The sequence below is a fragment of the Bactrocera dorsalis genome, chromosome 4, assembly GCF_023373825.1.
Source record: "Bactrocera dorsalis isolate Fly_Bdor chromosome 4, ASM2337382v1, whole genome shotgun sequence".
Classification (NCBI taxonomy): Eukaryota; Metazoa; Arthropoda; class Insecta; order Diptera; family Tephritidae; genus Bactrocera; species Bactrocera dorsalis.
Window position 1 is genome coordinate 42,215,199 of NC_064306.1, and position 19,009 is coordinate 42,234,207.

The 19,009-nt window shown below is 30.0% G+C and overlaps 1 protein-coding gene across 4 annotated transcripts; it reads left to right on the plus strand.

The window, feature by feature from the left end:
- The first annotated feature begins 186 nt into the window (after nt 1–186).
- LOC105224135 (ubiquitin-conjugating enzyme E2 H) lies at nt 187–14,495 on the plus strand. Of its 4 annotated transcripts, none has more exons than XM_011202124.4 (2): nt 187–554; nt 12,289–14,495. In XM_011202124.4, exon 2 carries the CDS (start codon nt 12,646–12,648, stop codon nt 13,195–13,197), a length of 552 nt encoding a protein of 183 aa, XP_011200426.1. In that variant the 5' UTR covers nt 187–554; nt 12,289–12,645; the 3' UTR covers nt 13,198–14,495. The 4 variants fall into 4 exon arrangements, with proteins under 4 accessions (XP_011200426.1, XP_011200428.1, XP_019845078.1 ...); XM_011202126.4 differs by having other exon boundaries at nt 187–393; XM_019989519.3 differs by lacking the exon at nt 187–554 and adding an exon at nt 2,599–2,668.
- The last annotated feature ends 4,514 nt before the right edge of the window (nt 14,496–19,009 follow it).

Here is a 19,009-nt window from a genome sequence, read left to right on the forward strand (position 1 = left end):
TTTAGTTGTATATTTTAGGTATAGTTTTCTGATTTATTTAGCATTATTATAGATTAAACCTTAGTCATGTCTTATCTTTTTTTGCTTTAAGTTATTAATACTTTTTAGTTTTAGTATGCTCTGTGATACGAGAACATACAACACTGCGGAAGACAAAACGGCTGAGCAAAAAGAAGTGGGAAAAATCAGTATTGGCAGAATTGTCAGCTGGTGGTGTATAGAAATAGTTGGATGAGCAAGTGGATTTGGGATTGTATGAAATTAAATAATTTATGGAAAATTTATTAACTTCAATATAATTAACTGATAATAAAACTGTGTAAAAGCTATAAAATTTGTGAAAAAATAATTTGCGTGCATTTTGACGCTACGAAACAAATATTTGAAATAAAGGTATTAGAATTTTCCTAAATTAGACTCTTAAAAAACAAATGAAAGGAATTGAGGTGGATGTGTAAATCAGTACTAATTCCCTGTGTGATTTCACAAGAAAAATATTGTGCTCAGAGGAAGGCTATTAATTAGCTATTCAGCAAAAATTATAAATTGTGCAAGTGAGTATTACAAAAGAGCAACCAAAGTTTTCAACCTCCTTCCACTTTATGTATCCGATGAGTGCACTCGACGAATATGCCCATCAATACTACGTCATAGCTGAAGGTGGGCAATACAAAAACAAGGAAGGTTGCTAGTTTAACCCCTTATCGATTGAATTTGTAGTCATTCGTTGCATTCTTGTAAAAATTTGCTGCTAATTCTAAAGGAATTATTAAAAACAGTTTGTACTTGCTAACCTCAAAATAGTTGTGACATTTATGTGATGAGGAAATAAAATTGCATTTGCGCCTTACTTGTGGTGTATGGAGTATGGCATATTAGCAATGCCACGCAATGCTTCAACTATTATACTACGCATATTTATGTTGCTAAAGTCGTAATTTGTTTTCTCTTTGCCCTTAATAAATACCTTGATGAGGCAACATGGTCTAATGTCTCAACACACTACTACGCAATTGGGTTGATAAATACGTATAATCCGCAAACAGCATGTCGATAAATACTAAATTGAAATTTTGTAATGTATTTAATGGATTCAGACTATTAACTAACAAATCAAATTTATTTTCTTTAATTTTATTTGTTCCTTTTTTAAATTGGTTATTATCATCTTTTGTTCTCATCGTTTTTATATTTTCCTATATTGCGTTTTTATCATCTACTTTCTATTTCATTATCGCACGATTCGTTTATTACGCTGTGTAATCACTTCGTTGCTTTTTTGTTGTTTTTCTTGTTCTATGTTTTTACCATCTCTTTCTTATCTTATGTTATATATACATACATATATATGTATGTATTTTCGCATACCTAAATAAATAGCTCTGTTATGTTTAATATTGACTTTATATATTGATTTTACAAGAAAAATTAACATATGTATTTACAAATATTTTATACATAATAATAAATATAAATATATATAATTTCATATCAAAGTTTAAAATCACATGAAAAATGTAATTTTCTTTTAATCTCGGCTTTGGCAACCCTGACAAAACAGCTGCTCAAATGTTTATCTGCTGCAGTTCTATGCTCAGGCGCATTTCTCTTGTAACATTTCTGTTTACATCTGCTCACATACATTCATACATACATGCCCACATGCAATTGCATTTCCCCAATTCCACCTCCAGCTGTTCCTTGGGTGCTATGTTGGGAAATTTGAAGCCTTTTTATTATATAGGCGCATATGTATGCAGTTACATACCTATTTACAAATACATATATGACTGTGCGCTGTTGTGCTCATTTTGAGCTGTTCCATTACTTTTGTTTTTGTTTAGGTTTTTTTTCTCTTTACTTCTACCTTACAAGTTTGTCCTTGGTTATTTGCTTTTCCGTCATTTCCCCAGTTTCCAGTATAGAATTGCTTTTGTTATTGTTTCTATTTTGTTTGCTTTTTATATACATATATATGTATGTAAGTAGCAAAGGTATCGCATATAGATATGGATGTAGATACATATGTATGTATGTATATAAAAGATGTTTACATACCTATTTTTATTGTATATAAAACTCTCCCTGTAGGGAACTGGACTGTCTCCAAAGTGGTACTTTGTATCAAATTTGGCACCTCCAACTTTAGCTGGCTTTATGTATCTAAAAGAAGAGTAAATATGTATGTACTATATATTCGAGAAGAAGAAAATCTGTTCATTAAAAATATTTTAAAAGAAGTAATTCTTAAAACATGAATATTTATAATCCGGAAACTGTCAATTAGATATTTTAAAATTATAAAATCAGAGGCACCAACAAAGAGTTCCCCTTGCAAGTCAGAAAAAAATAGTTTCTTTATTGTTATATAACCCCTTAAGAATCTCTTCATCAAAAATATATAAATAATATTTTTCTTTACTTCGGTTTAGCTTTAGTTTTCCCTACAGGGCATTTGCTGACATCCAAATTGTCAAACATATCTATAGAAAAACATCTGTAGGTACAAATGCATGTACATATATGAGTGTGTGTGTGTTTGTATATGAATTCATACACACTAAATTACAGAAATATGGAGGTTTGGGCATACACAAAACGTTCAGTTGCTCAGCGCTGCATAGCAAAGTTCAGTTCAGTGTTTGCTGTGCATCGCAACCGAGTCGAGGTGAGTGCGATTCCGAGTCAGTGGATCCAGTCTAGATTGTGCGCTCGCATTTTAAGTATCCACAGAAATAAATAAATAAGTTGTTTTAGCTCTCTGCTCGGCAGCAAAGAAGTGTGTGCTCTACCTAAAAGCAAAACAAAGAACTAAAGCTAGAAAAACAAAAAAAAAAGCAAAAAGGTAAAAAAAATACAATTAAAAATAAATATAAAATAATATTTTGTATACGACTGATATGATCGAAATCTCTGCTAAAATTGCATTTTAAATTTTTCAAAATTAGATTTTATGAAAATTGAAAATTGCTGTTTTTGCTGACGTTTGCTTTGTTGCTGTTGTTTTGTATTTCATAAGTGCGAGTGTGCAAGCGAGTGATCCAAATTGTGTGATTGAGCGAACTGTCTCATATCTTGTTTGTGCGTTTGCACGTAAATACGGACATATACACACATGCTCGTGTAAATATGTATGCATGTAGGTAAATTTGATAATCAATCCACTTACCTCACGCGCATACACGCGTACATACACGTATACCTACTTGCCTTTTCATATTGATACATGCAATTGTTGTTTTTATTTGTTTACGAATTTAAATCTTCGCAATTGTTGCTTTTAAATGCATGTTTCACACGTAGAGAAACATACATATGTACGTACATACGTATTATATATTTTTTATTTTCATGATTAATAAGTAGCGTCTAATCTCGCTTCTGTAAACGTTTTTATGTATATTTATTGACATTTTATTTGTTGGTCCCTTTTAAGGCAACGTTTATGATTGTAAATATATATTTATTTTAGGCCAGTGTCATCGTTATATTTGTAGTCATTCTTTAATTGCTTTGTCATAAGCAGCTGCAGTGAAAACAATAAAATACACTTAGAACTAAAATGGTAAAAACAAAAACAATTACACAAAGTCATCAACACAAGTCCAAAGCAAATAAAAAAAACTTAAGAGAACAACAACAAAGTCACACAAGTAGGGAAAATACACGAGTTGTCCAACCCAACGATTAAGCCAAGTACAGGGTTGCCAATAATTGAAAATACATTGGGAAACCCCATTATTGGTGCCTTGCAGTATTTATTCATAATCCCCCGACAAGCGGATTTTTCAGTTTGGAAAGCAGAAAAATATTACAGGAAGCCAAGTCTGGCGAATACGGAAAAGTCAGGCAAGTGCAGTAGTGCAGTGTGACGGCGCATTATTGTGGTAACGATATCATAACGATACCATACCCTACCACGATAATAAAAAAATTATCAGTATCACCTTGATTTTAAAAAACTTGAGTATTTTTTCGATTTCGTATAAATTCGTGATTTTTGCATAGTTCCGCTGTTGTATTCAAAAATCCACGTCCCGCCTTTGGTTTTGATGCGTTTGATTAATGTAGTGCCTTCCGCTAGGTTGCCAATCAGGTCATTTGCAACGTCTACTCAACATCGTTTTTCCATAGATTCAGGTTTTTTCGTATGAGTTGAGAATTGACGCGTTTCATACCCAAAACATCAACAAAATGTATTGAGCTGTTCCATAAGAGATGGTGAATTCCTCTGCTATCTTCTCTGATGCTTTTCAAGCACTGTTTATTTAACTTTATCGATGTTGTCGACATTATTAGAGGTAGGTGGAAGACTCGCAAGAGCAAGTTTTCGTTGACTTTCACTGAAGGCTTTGTGCCTCCCAAATATTTGTGTTCGTGACACCCAAAACATTTTCGAAAGGAAACTCCTTGTTTACGCGCTGCTGCAAATGGATTAGTCCGATTCAAATTTGATCAGATGATGTATACTTGTACGAATGAATTTCTGTCCCCATTTTCATATATGTACATACCCGGCAACCCTACAAACTAATCAAAGGCAAAACAAAGTCTGTTCGACTGATTCTGATATTATTTTTGTGGCAGTGTGTGCTTATGCGCTTTGGTTTTATCTTGTTTTTGCTGTTTGTATATAAATCAGTAAGATCAAATGCATGCTATTCGTGTTTTATATACATATGTATACTTGTGCATATGTATATACGCTCAGCGGGAGGGCATTTGTAGTAACTAGTGGGTTGCATTAAACAAACAAGAAAAGAAAACAAAAACCAATTATTATGACATTAATTAAAAATATAGTAAAAAAAAAACAAAAAAAATATAAAACTAGGAAATATTACTTTTTTTAATATTATTTTTAGTAAAATTATGCGCATCAAAATACTGGCTGATGCAGTAATGCCAGCAAATAAAACAAAACACCTAGGGAGAGAGCACAAATCAGCGTGAGAGCGTACTGAACAGCTGAGTGTCAGTTAAAATATAAATAAATAAAAAAACTTGAATGAAGAAAAACAAAACTAATTCAAATATGAGAAATGAAATCATAAATAATGTGAAATAAAATAATAAGTGATTAGAATAGAAAATTATAAAATAATAGAGTAATAATTATTCTATGGTAAAAATAAATATAAATGACAAGAAATGTGTTTTTATTGCAGAATAACGTGTTTCTTCGCCTCCGTCCGTCTTAAAATCAAAGCGTCTGATTATGCACACCCATCCCTGTCGTTGCACACTTAAGGCACTACGTGCCCCCCTGCGTTGTTAGCTGAGTGCGATCTTTTATTTTTCTCGCGGCGTAGCTTTTGCTGGCGCGTGGGCTGTTGCGTCTGACTATTCAAGCGTATAAAACGTGCCTTATTTAATTTTGCAATTGCAATTAAATATATAATTTACTTTTACGAATGCATGAAGTGCTCACCCACATCAAAATACTCATTAATAATCGTTAATAGTAGAGAAATTATATTTAAAATTTAATAATGGAAATTATTGCATGTTATGCAGCTCTTCAAATTGTTTTGCAAATCTATAATTCCACATTCGATATATGTATGTATGTATATACATGCATATGCATATGTATGTGTTGAATATATATAATCAATTTTCGCTTGTGTGTGCTTGTCTGTCTGCTCTTCCTCCTTGCGCGTTGGTCAAATTGGTTCTTTGTTCGTTGCTCCTTTGCAATGCTTCGCACTTAACTCCACAACAAACAGTCTCTACAGCTGCTTAGCGACCATATGTTTGTGTGCCTGTGCATTTACATACATATGTACATATGTATATGAATTTAAACTTTTCTGTCTTTATTATTTTGGCTCACTTTTATTTACTCCTTTTGCATTTAGTAGTGTAGTTGTTTTATTTCATTTATCTGTGCCTGTGTCAGAGCAGTGTGCGTTGTAGAATACTATAAAGAAAATGGGTGAGTTCAATCACTTTGGCCCACTACGACGCTGTCGGAACAGTGCCTCCGCAGGCAAGTAAATACTTTGTTATTCGTAAAAGTGTGTAGACAAACACAAACACACATACACACGCATATATGTATGTATATCCACTTAGATGTGTTTGTGTGTATGCACACGCAGTGAAGTTGAATGCCCAGTGGCGTTGCACTCTGAGAACGCGACGCGTCTGGCGCAGCTCTTTCCATAATTTGAGGATTTACTACACCTTTATTGACAAACGACGATGTTTTTGATTAAATATTATCAAATGTGTTTCATCTGCAACTCAACAGGAGCGTAATTTAAGGCGCTTTTAACTTGCAATTAGTTTTTAGAATACGAAAATGTTTTGAAACTTGTGTGTAAGATGTCAAAAAATGATCGTTACATCTATGAAATCGAAGTATTTCAGTCGAAAGAATTTTTTGGTGGCTTCTCTGTTGAGCACAATTTTAGCCCTAGATATTTTTAATTAAAAAATATCGATTATAGCGTTTACATACATATATATTTAGATATTTTTTTCAAATTTGAATCTAGATATTTTTTTTCTAAATTGATCATCTACGTGTCGATGAGGGTTTTATATTAATTTCCCAAGAATATCGAAAATTGTTACACTATAAAATAATCGACTTTATTTGTGAGTATGTTTATCGACATCATGTAGATCGATAACAAAAATTATCGATAATTCGTGTGCATATCAATATAATGTAAATCGATAACAAAAGCTATCGATAATTCATATATATGTCGATATAATGTAGATCAATAATAAAAAGTATCGATAATTCATATATATGTATGTCGATATCATGTCTATCGATAATATAAAATATCGATAATTCAATCTAAAGAAAAAATTTTTTAAATTTATATATTTCGATATTTCATCCATTAGAGGAAAATCCAACAAAAAAGTGCAACGATTGCCTCAAGTACAGTAGTGCTTTTAACAAATTAGCCTTTGTCATTGTAGATTTTCTGAAATGCTTAGAAATATATTGCTTAGATTCTGTTCGGATAAGTATATGGAAATATATGTATTTACTACTATTAGTTAGTTATACATATGTATGTATGTATGTATTGCATATCCATATTGCATATATATAACTATAGCACTATATTATTTCTATTTATTTTGAGTGTTTGTTTACTGCAAATACTGAAGAGTATTTAACCGCATTATTACACATGCATAAATAGTCATTTCAAGGTATATATGTATGTACATATATACATTAGGGTGTGTAAAAACGCAGATCTATTTTTCGGTTGATACACTGAAAATTGGTTGAGAGACACCCCTAAGAGAGGCTATAGTATGAGCTCTTAATTGTAACGGGAAGGTCTTCCTCTTAACTGTTTTCTGTTTTTTTTAGTATTATCAATTAGAAAATGTCATATCTCGCTCCCAACTATTTGAAGACAATAGTAAGACAACCACGTATGTAGAAAACCTTCCTTAGAAGTGTCTGTCAACCAATTTTTTAGAATACTAAGCGTAACAAAAATCATTAGAATTTTTTGACCCACCCTAATATACATATGCAATTTGTGCGTAGCGTAGTAAGTACCTATTATACTAATTATCAACTTACCATTGTTGTTTTTTAACTATTATACATCAGCAGTATGATAATATAAAAGACACACACACACACATTGCCAATCTAAAGTTATCGTGATTCATTATATAAGCGCTTAGCAGCTCAATCATATTACAGACATGAGTGTTATTTGCTTAATCTTTTTAACTGCGCATTTCTTTATGTAAAAAAACGCAGCAACAACAAAAGGAAATGTTGATGAGTTAAAACTTCTTTGTTTGCTTTATTATTTAGAAATGTATTCCGTGGAGAGACCCATCATATAACTGGTCATCTAATCATTACTATAAATATAATTAAAATAACAATACAACAATAGAGCAATTTCGTATTTTCTGACTAAGTTCTGTGAGGCACAACCAGCTATACTACAAAATTTGTGCCCCAGAAGAGACACTCTCCCACAAGTAAATAATATCACAACTTTTTTGTCGAATCATTATACAGAATTTAATGCACTTTTATAACACAGTACAACAGCTAATCTGGGGGGTGAGAAATTCCAAGTCCGGGTGATGGAAGTGTAATCGGTGAATCATTTAGGATTCCTTTTCTTAGCAACTTTTTTTTTTAAATATCATTTACCCAGGAAATTTAATTACAATTTCCAGGTGCTTTTTTGTCACAATCTATGTGCCTTTTAAATGTTTCGCTATCAAAAATGTAACTCTTCGATTTTAAGATATTAATAGTAAATAAAAATTTTTGCATTATTATAAATATGGAAAGCGCTGTAATCAGCTGATTTCAAGTTCGAAAACCTTTCCTCTCAAAAACAGTCTTAAAAAGTCAAGTGAATTTAACTAAAATGTTTTATGATCCTTTATTGAAGGACCCATAAGATCAATTCGGTCATCAGAAATTTGAAAAAAAGCTCACGTCTAAAATAGTTTTAATATTTAAAAAAAATATGTAAGTGCTTATCAGTTCATTTGTTCTCCCTCTGATTGCTATCGGTTTCGCTATCTTTCAGGTTATGTTTACACATTTCTGTATATTTAGATTTGTAAAATAATATTTCTTCGCTTTCATTTTGCTTTTTTTCATATAACTTTTTTAGTTACTCATTTGCATTGCGATATTCTTAGACACGGTGTCACCTCGTGATTCACGTTGGCCAACAACTACATAGTTAACAATATACATATGTATTTACTGTAACCACAACGCGTTGATTTCATATTGCGAATATACTAATACATGCATAATTTCATTCATACATATGTATTCGAAGAACTAAATTTTCTTTGTTGGCCATTAAATTTAGGCGCGTAATTTTCCACAGAAATCATGTATGCAAGAATTTTATAAATAAGGCGCCATTTATTTATGTTCTCGAAAGAAAAATGTTTTAAATGTGTTGTAGAAACAAAATAATTTTCAACTCTAAAAATATTTTTTTGCATACATTTTCACATATTGTCCTTCTTTTCTGCGCTCACGCTGCACGAAATTATTATAATAATTGCTGCTTAGTTATTATATTATAAAATTTTATTGTTTAAAAATTTTTAATAATACTTTTTATTTGCAAAAAACTTATTTTCTTCGTCCAACAAGCTTCGCAGCCTATAAATATGCTTCAAATTTTATTTTTAGCTGTCTTCCTTCCAACCCATTCGCAGTTAACTTATAATTGCAGCTGGGTGCCTTTGCAAAGTCAATCTGCTGTTTGTATGTATTGGTGTGTGTTTGCAGGCATTTTTTATTTTCCTTTAACCTGCATGTCTATGCACACACACTCTTATGTACATAAATGCATACATGTACATATATGTAGATGTGTACATCTTTCAAGCGCCATGCGCTGGCATTTTACACACAATTTGAATGCTGCAGATTTGGCCTCGTTGTAACAACGTTGCTGCAGTTGTTGTTGCTGTCCTCATTTGCTTTTGACCCCATTTTCGAATGCTTAGCGTGCGCCTGTGTATGTGTTGGTGTGTATATATACGCAGTATTTCGTGCAACATGCGGCTGAAAAGTTTAATGTTTATATTTGGTTTGGCATTATAATTTATTTTGTTGTTGTAAAAACTGTGTATATGATTTTTAGCAATAATTTACGTACTTTTACAATAAAACCATGCGGAGACACATTAGTTTGTGGAGTCTATGAGTATGGCTTCATTAGTAGAGTGCTGATGTAGAGCATAGTAAAAGTTCTTAGCTAACTTTAAAATTCTTTCTTTAAGCGCTTACATGGACTTCACAGCTTCAAAAAATCGATTTTTTTCATTCTATTAATTCTTATTTAATTCTGTAGCATTTCTAAAATATTTCTCTAAACGCTGAAGTTGTACCGAGTAACAGTTTTGGAGTTGCATCCTTGAAAAGTTGCGTTCTCGAGGTCAGCTACATTTCACGCGAATAACGCGCCCGTTCCTAATGAAATTTTTCGCAGATTTTTGAAATATTATGTTTAAGGTCTTTTTTTCAATTACAACTACATACTAAAAAACGAGAATTTTTGACCAAAATTTGCATATTTTATTGCATAAAAAAAAAATTTTATTTTTAAAAATTTATATACATAAAAAAATTTTTTTTAGTCCATTACCTAGTTTATATTCTCAATTATCAAAACACTTTTCCTTTTACGACTTATGATCCTGTAAGAGTTCTGCTATAAACGCAGAGGCACCTTTTATTCGAGGGCCTGCCGCAAATGACATTGTATTTTCATTCGAAAAATTCAAAAAATCTTTGTAAAATATTAGAATAATAGATTTTTTAAGTAACATATTTAATATTTCATATAGGAAAAAATGATTGAAAATCGGCCATTTTTTGCACGAGGAAACTCCTCAATATATAATAAAAATATACATATTTTTTTCTTTTGCTGAAAAAAAGGTTTACCATATTTTGGCCTGTTTCAACTTTTTTAAAAATAGTAAAAATTTAAATTTGAGAATATGGACCAAACATAGATAAGTTCATCAAAAAGACTATCTAAAATTTCAGGTAAATCGGTCCAGTAGAACTTGAGAAATAGTGGGTATCGTATTGAACAAGATAATTTAGAAAAAAATGGGTTTAAAGTTTCAGTTCCGAGCGAACCAGTTTAGATACCATCATCCGCCTAAATCTCTGAAAATTTATTGAATTTTGAAAATATAAAAGAAGTCGATTTTGTTTTTTATTTCCGTCTTAGAATACCCCCTAAAAAGCATTTTTCGCTAATCGCTGCTTTCAAAGTCGATAAGGAAAATTTCTCAACTCAAAAACTAGACTGATCGAATTTAGATTTTCACACAAAATTCCTAGATAATTTATCGGGTAATGTTGGGAGGAATCAAATTCTGATAATGATTTGGAGTTTTTAGTCCATTCTGAAGTATATATTTTTTCGCAATGAATTATTTTTTTGAGAAGACGCTATTTTGTCAAAAATCAAAATTTTTTTCTAGTTCTTCGATCATTACATGTATTTATCTACAGCAATAAGAATTCACACAAAAATGATAATTTTAAGCTAAAAAATCTTCCTCAACGCCGAACTTCGTTTATCGAAGGCTCTCCTGGACATCGACTCCGTTTATTGGAGTACTTTAAATTCTGTAAACTTTTATTTTTTTATTATAATTTTTGGTTTCATCATTTATTAAATAACATGTGTATTTCTTCTGACTTGCAAGTGAATATAACCCAAAAACGATTCGAAGAGGTTGAGTTCTCCGACTTTTTGCTTGCTCAATTTTCCAACATCTAGCAGCAATTTTTAATTTCTAATAAACTCCAACTTTTTAAGTAAAATTTTTAAGTCATATGAACATATTCGATCTTCATAAATTGGATGAGAATTGTAGACGTTGTTTAGAACGTTGAATGAAATTGTCGCGTAGCATGTAGAAATTTGATGTTTTTGCTACCGATTGATGACGTCGATAAAATGTATAGCGGCATGTCACCTAGTCTAGCTAGGTCGCTTGGACAAAATGCGATGCTCTCATTCCGAGTTGCAATTTACGATTTCCGATGCAATTGCTTAACAGACCTTTTATGACATTCCTTGCGAAATTCGTTGTTAATTAATTCTTATTCTGAATCATGTATTGAATTAAAGTGATGACTATATTTGTTAACCTCAAAATTTATTTATTAACCGCAAAAAAAATGTACAGACAAAATGTACAAACTTTTCTGGACTCAAATTTCATTTGTTAACCTCAAAAAAATTATAAACTTTTCTAACCTCAAAACTTATTTATTAACCGCAAAAAAATGTACAAACTTTTCTGGATTCAAATTTCATTTTTTAACCTCAAAAAAAATTTATAAACTTTTCTAACCTCAAAATGTATTTCTTAATATAAAAAAATACATATTATGTTGTACAATATTTTAGTCATCATTGCAAAAAGTATTTATTTTACTATGACATTGTGTTGGATGGGTGAATACCACTAAGAAGTCTCTCTTTTTAAAGTGCCATGGTCTCGGCTCAGACTATGAAAACAACACTGTTCCCACATTCACCCGTTCCTTATATTTAGTAAATTCTTGGGCGCAATTAACTCACAAAACGCTCATCCTTAATACACGCTTTCTCTATACGAAATTACTTTTTCCCACATGACTCCTTTCGCTTTCGCTTCCTCTCACTGTATATTTGTTTCAATATTTTCGAAATTTCTCTTGACATACACTTAGCATTTGGTTTTTTGCTTCAATAAGTCAACATTTCTCCATTTGTTTCATTGCAGCATTTCAACAACAAAAATCAGCAAACTAAAACCACTACAACGGCAGGGCTTATCTGAGGCACGTGCTGAGAAATCGGTTGCTGTAGCTGTTGTTGCTTTGTCGGGTCCACCAACTCATTGCACCGATTTCTCATTTGCAGCTGGAACGGCAGCGACACATACAGTTAAATAAATATTTCCGAGCTGTCACTCACAAGCCGAAGTCATACACGATAACGGACGCACGCCACAACAACTTTCCCAGCGCACACTACTTGGCTGCAGAAATCAACTGAAGCGCTTCTAGCGAAGGCGACCTTGACATTTGGTGCATTTGGTGTAGACGGTGACGTGGAAGCACAATAAAGTTGTTGTAAAATGTCCTCACCCAGCGCTGGTAAGCGACGCATGGACAATGATGTCATCAAGCTAATCGAATCCAAGCACGAAGTGACCATTTTGGGCGGCCTCAATGAGTTTCATGTGAAATTTTTCGGACCACATGGCACACCCTATGAAGGTGGCGTATGGAAGGTGCGCGTCTACCTGCCCGACAATTATCCATTCAAATCGCCAAGTATAGGGTTCGTGAATAAAATCTACCATCCGAATATCGACGAATCGTCCGGCACTGTGTGCCTGGACGTGATCAATCAGGCTTGGACCGCACTATATGATCTCTCAAATATATTCGAATCATTTCTACCACAATTGCTGACATATCCGAATCCGGTTGATCCGCTGAATCGTGATGCAGCGGCGTTGTACTTGCACGAACCGGAGGAGTATCATCGCAAAGTGGCCGACTATGTGCAACGCTACGCCACCGAGGAGGCGTTGCGTGCGGCGCAACAGGAGCGAGAGAGCAGCGACAGCGAATCGAGCATGTCGGATTATAGTGAAGACGAGGCCCGTGATATGGAATTATAATATCGGTTTATGGTTAAGCTAATTATATGAATTTGAATTACATTTAAATAAAAATACAAATACAAAAATATAACAAAAAAGCAAAAAAACGATACAAATACATATATACACGTTCACACGCATACTACGTAAACTTAAAACAAACAAACAAACACACACACATACATACGTGCATACTACAATCCTACCTAGCAACTAAAATAAATGAAGCAAGTGAAAAGAACACAAAATATACATACATACGTACATATATAATGAATTATGAAGAGGAAATATAACAAATTTGAAAACCGAAAACCGTTAAACGAGATATTCATGTGTATTTGTGTGCGTGCACACACATACATACAAACAATAATGGAGCATGGTTGCCACGCGCCAGGCACAGGCAGCTTGAAGCGCTGCATAGCAACAATAACAAGAACAAAAACACAAACAACGTGCAGAATTCCGAAACTTTGACATTCACACACACAAACACACTCAAGCCAGCCAGCCACGAGTTGTGCCAGCAAAAACAAGGCCAATGTCAATGTCAAGCCGAATGGCTAAGTGCCTGCCTGCCAGTTAGTGGGCAGCGTGTGGCTACGGCAACAACAACAATACCAGCTGCAAAATGTCAGAATTCAATTTAACTGTACAACGTCCCTCCCAAGAGGAGCCACACCACCAACGATGCAGCGCATGATCCTTGCTCTGGCCAACAAAAACACATAACTGCAATGAACAACAATAAAAACAACTGCTAACGATTGCTGCTGAAAGTCGGCAGCATGCAGCTTACAGTCGCGAGCAGCGACAGCACCAACAACAAAGCAAAATAGCAACAAAAACAATAAAAACAAGGAAAACTAGCAGCAAAAGCAACTACAACAAAACCACCATCTACAACTACACTCATACATATAACAATCATCACATTGCGCACACAAACGGAAATCTATGTTTTATGTCAAATTTGAATTCGATTCAATTGTTGTAAATTTAAGCACATTTGGAATATTGGCAAATTTTATAATTTTAAGCTCTGATCCTTTTTGTAACTCGTAAGTCGCCATTCAAAACATTCATATTAATGATTTTTTAATTTGTTTTGCTTTTTTTCTAATTTTTGTTTTTGTAATCTAATTAGTATACTCTTGCATATTTGTTTTGGTATGTGTTGGCAAAATGTAACAACACCAACAACATCAAAGAAGAAAAGAATAACAAAATATATAAATAAAACCAAACAGATGCATACAATTATTCTAAGTCTTTCGAAATAGATTATAAAAAATTAAACAAAATTAAAAATATTTCTTTTGTGTTATTTTTTGCGAAATGCTGAGGATGCCTTTCACAAGCACTAGGTTGTTGCTTGAAATACTAGCAAAAACAAATTAAGCTCCTAAACGCTCACGCTCGTTGATATTTAAATTATTGTGGTCTGTTTAGAGCACTTAATATTAAATGTACTCACAAAAGCTGAAGATCGTAAATTCTTGGTTTTTCAAGTCTGGTTCGAAAATTCTAAATCGTATGAAGAGAAGGAAAAACTCGTACTCGTACATGTTTTGTTCGACTTGCGCAGAATAGTTTTATAATTTTGAATTTTTCTTGGTAAAAAATAAACTTAATAACCGCTGGACTCCAAAAAGTATGCCTATAAATTATCAACTTAATTGCGTTAATCTTTAACAAATATTTTGTATTTGAAAAGTGTACGCTGGCATTATTAAATTAAATGTTTGTGTAGAAAATATCTAAACTTAATTTTAAAATTTGCTAAAAACATACACTAACTAACCTCTGTACTTCAAAAAGTATGCTTCTTTATTGGCATAGACACCGCATACGCGGTTATAGCCGATTTTACTTAAAGGTGTGGTTACAATTGAAAAAAACGTGTAAAAGAACAATTACGATTTTTTTCTAAAAATGTTATCGTATATGAAAATGCGTACTAGAGCGCCTAAAAGATGCAATGGATACACTTTTTTTTTTATTTTTTAGTAGTAATAAAAAGCTTGCTATAGTGAAGTATACTTTTAGGTGCATACATTGAGTTTTCCTAATTTTTTAATACTTTTAATAAATTTATTAAATTTTGCCACATTTTCTCTGATTTGTTAAATATGTATTGTGCAATATTAGGATAAGTGGCAATATTAAACTGGCACTGAATGTTTGTAACAATAATATCTTTCATCTTTTGCTAAATTGGCTTTTAAAAGTTTGAAATATCTAAAGTCTAAATATGCGCACTAAGCTTTGAATAAAAATTGGTCATTTGTATATAATTTTCAACATATTTCAAATTTTTGTTTGCTTATTTTTATTGTGATTTCTTTTATTTCCGTTAAAATTTGATATTTTACAAAAAAAATTGCGCTATTTTTTTAATTTTTATTATTTTTTATTTTATAATGACATACATACATATGTGTATGTATTTACATTAATTATTTTATTAGTTATTTCTTATTATTTTTTTCAAACAACATTAATTTTTGTTTCTTCGTTAAACATTAATACAAAAACAATTAAAATAAAAGTGAGTTATTTTTTGTAATTTTATTAATAAATTCATTTTCAGCGTTTTTTGTTATTTTTAACTAATTTTTGTCGAAAAACGTGTAAATTCTCATGCCACATAAACGAAGCCACTCCCACCAAACAACGAAAGAAATAAATGATTTTTTTTTTATTTTACAAAACTGTTGCCGGATTTTATATTTATGACATTTAAAATTATTTGAATAATGTTTCACTTCAATTTTTTTTATTTTTTGAAATTTTAATTTTTTATTGTTTATGTATTTTTAGCAAAAAAATATCCATTTCTCTTCTAAATTGATATTTTTTTTAACTTTCCAAAACACATTTTATGTTTCCATGCGCAGCCATGCCCACCAAACAACGAAACAAACAAGCGAATTTTCTTTTATTTTCAAAATTGCTGTTTAATATTTATAATATATTTTAATTTTTTTTAAATCTGTTTTTTTTCTGAATTTAAATTTTTTATCTTATTTTTTTTAAATTAATTTTTATAGTTTTTTATTTATTATTTTTGTTTTTCAATTACTTTTTTTAATTATTATTTTTTTAATAATTTTTTTAAATTATTAGGTACTTTTTTAATTATTTTTATTATTATTATTTTTTTATTATTATTTATTTTTTTTATTTTAATGTTGCTTAACACGCAAACTTAAAACTTTTCAGAAAATTTTAATTTTTTGTAATTTAAATTTTTTTTGTAATTAATTTTTTTTAATCTCAATAAAATTTTTTTAATTCAAAATTGTTTAAATTTTAAACTTTTTAAATATAAATATAGCTGAACTTCCATAACTCGAACGTTTATAACTTTAACTGCTCCATAACTCGAATTCTAAAATTAGCAATAGGAGTCAAATTTCATACAAATTTCCTTCGATAACTCGAAGTCTCTCTAACTTAGGCGTTTTTTTTGGGTGAAGTTGATTCGAGTTAGGGAAGTTGAACTGGTTTTCTTATTATTCCTTAATTTTTGTATTGCTTAACACGGAAAAGTTCCACGTTAAAACTTTTTGGAAATTATAATTTTTTTGTAATTTTAATTTATTTAATTTTTTTGTAATTTTAATTTATTTAATTTTTTTTTTTAATTTTAATGCTTTAGTGTAAAAGCGGTAGTAAAAAGTTGTACTTTTCAAACTTTTTAGAAATTTAATTTTTTTATTTTAATTTATTTATTTTTTTATTTTAATTTATTTTTTTTATTTTAAATTATAATTTTTTATTTAATTTTTATTAATTTAAATTTATTTACTTGTTTCTTTCTTAATTTTAATGCTTTTATTTTAAAAATTGGTGCTTAACAAAAAAAAATTCCACTTTGAAACTTTTTGTAAATTTAATTTTTTTTGTAATTGTAATTAATTCTTTTAATCTAATTTTTTTTTATTTAAATTTTTATTTTTAAAAGTGGTGCTTGAGGTAAAAAAATTTCCTCTTTGAAACTCTTTATAATTTTAATAATTTTTTTTTAATTAAATTTTTTTTAATTTTTATTTTTTTTTTTGTAATTTCAATTCATTTTTTAATTAATTTTTTTAATTTAATTTTTTATTTAATTTAAATTTATGCTTTTATTTTTAAAATTGGTGCTTAACGTAAAAAATTCCATTTTTAAACTTTTTGTAATTTTTTTTTTAATTTTTATTATTTTTTTAATTTTTATTATTTTTTTTAATGATTCTTTTTTTAATTTTTATCTTTTTATCTTTTCTATTTATTAATTTTATTTAACATTACTTACATGAAAACAACGTAATAAAAATGACGATATTTTTTATCAACAAAGAAAACGCTAATCAAAACAATTAAAACAACAAATACAAACGCCTCAAACGGGCCAACACTGGATTAAAGCAAATATGTATATATGAGTGTGTATACATACAAACATATTTATGTATGTACGTCACGCTCATGCGTCTTAATATTAGAATTTTATTAATAACAATAATAATATTACTTACTTACACATATAAATATATTATAATTTAATTTAATTAATACTATTATATTGTGGTTTAATCATACACACACTTATAGATATTTGTAAGCTTAAGAAACTTAAATAACACAGAAGATAATTTTAAAATATAAAAATAAATTAATTTTTATTTTTACTTAAGTAAAATAAAAATATAAAAATTAAACAATAAAATTATTAATAATTTACATAATTAAAAATAATAATCTAAGCAAGTTATTTACAGTTAGTAGAGCCGCCAAATTGTTTAAGCGGCGTATTTAAATTGCAGTAAAATAGAAATAGAAGAGGCAGAGAGAGCAAAAAAGAAAAACAGTTTTCAAAATAGCAATTATATTGAATTTTGTTAATGATTAATGATTCATTGTACTAAGCGAGTATTGCATGTATTGCAGATGCAGCCAACAACACACAAATTACAAATTACAACAAAATACAAGAACAACACAAAGACAAATACAAATACAAAACAATACAATAAAACACAAACAGAATACAAAAACACAAACAAAAAACTGAAATAAATTATGAAAATGCAACAACATGAATACAAAACATGTAATAAAGAAGCAACAAATAATATATATATTTAGATGTTAACTAACAGTTTTAGCAATTATATTTAATAAAATAATAACAATAAACCACAAACAAAACAATAAGAGCAAACAAAGCAACATAACAACGTCAAAAGACAAAATAGCAAGCAAAATAAAATATTGAGACGAAAATGATAATTACAATAAATGTAATGATAATAAAAAATTAATAAAATGAAAAAAAAACAAACAACTGTGAAACATACAAACAATTACATACATACATGAACGAAAGTGGCGATAAATATTACAAACTGATATTTAAAAAAATGTATAATTGAATAAAAATTGAAAAATTACAAAAAAACTTATTTTTATTTTAATTTAAATCTTTTTTTATAAAAAAATTACATTCTTTAAGGAATAACTTTTTTTCTTTTTCACCTTTTTGTGTTTTCAAACCTTCTGATGTAGCAATTGAAATCGCTTTGTTGTTATAATCTCAATTAAGGGAAGGGTTAGGGTTTCAAGGTAAAAAAAAGCTTATTTATTAAGAAATTTATTTTTTAAATAAGGATTGAGTAATTTTATTCGGAGCTTTTGTACATTACTGAATACACTTTTGACAATATAGGGTAAAAGTATTTCTTTTTTCCATTTTTCAAAGCACTTTTACCACTCTGGTTGCGGTATTTTCAAAACATGCATACTGAATGGTTTTTTTTCCTGATTTCTCGAAAGACAT

Excerpts from the sequence above, each read along its gene's own strand:
- LOC105224135 (XM_011202124.4), top strand. The coding sequence starts at position 12,646 with ATGTCCTCACCCAGCGCTGGTAAGCGACGCATGGACAATGATGTCATC.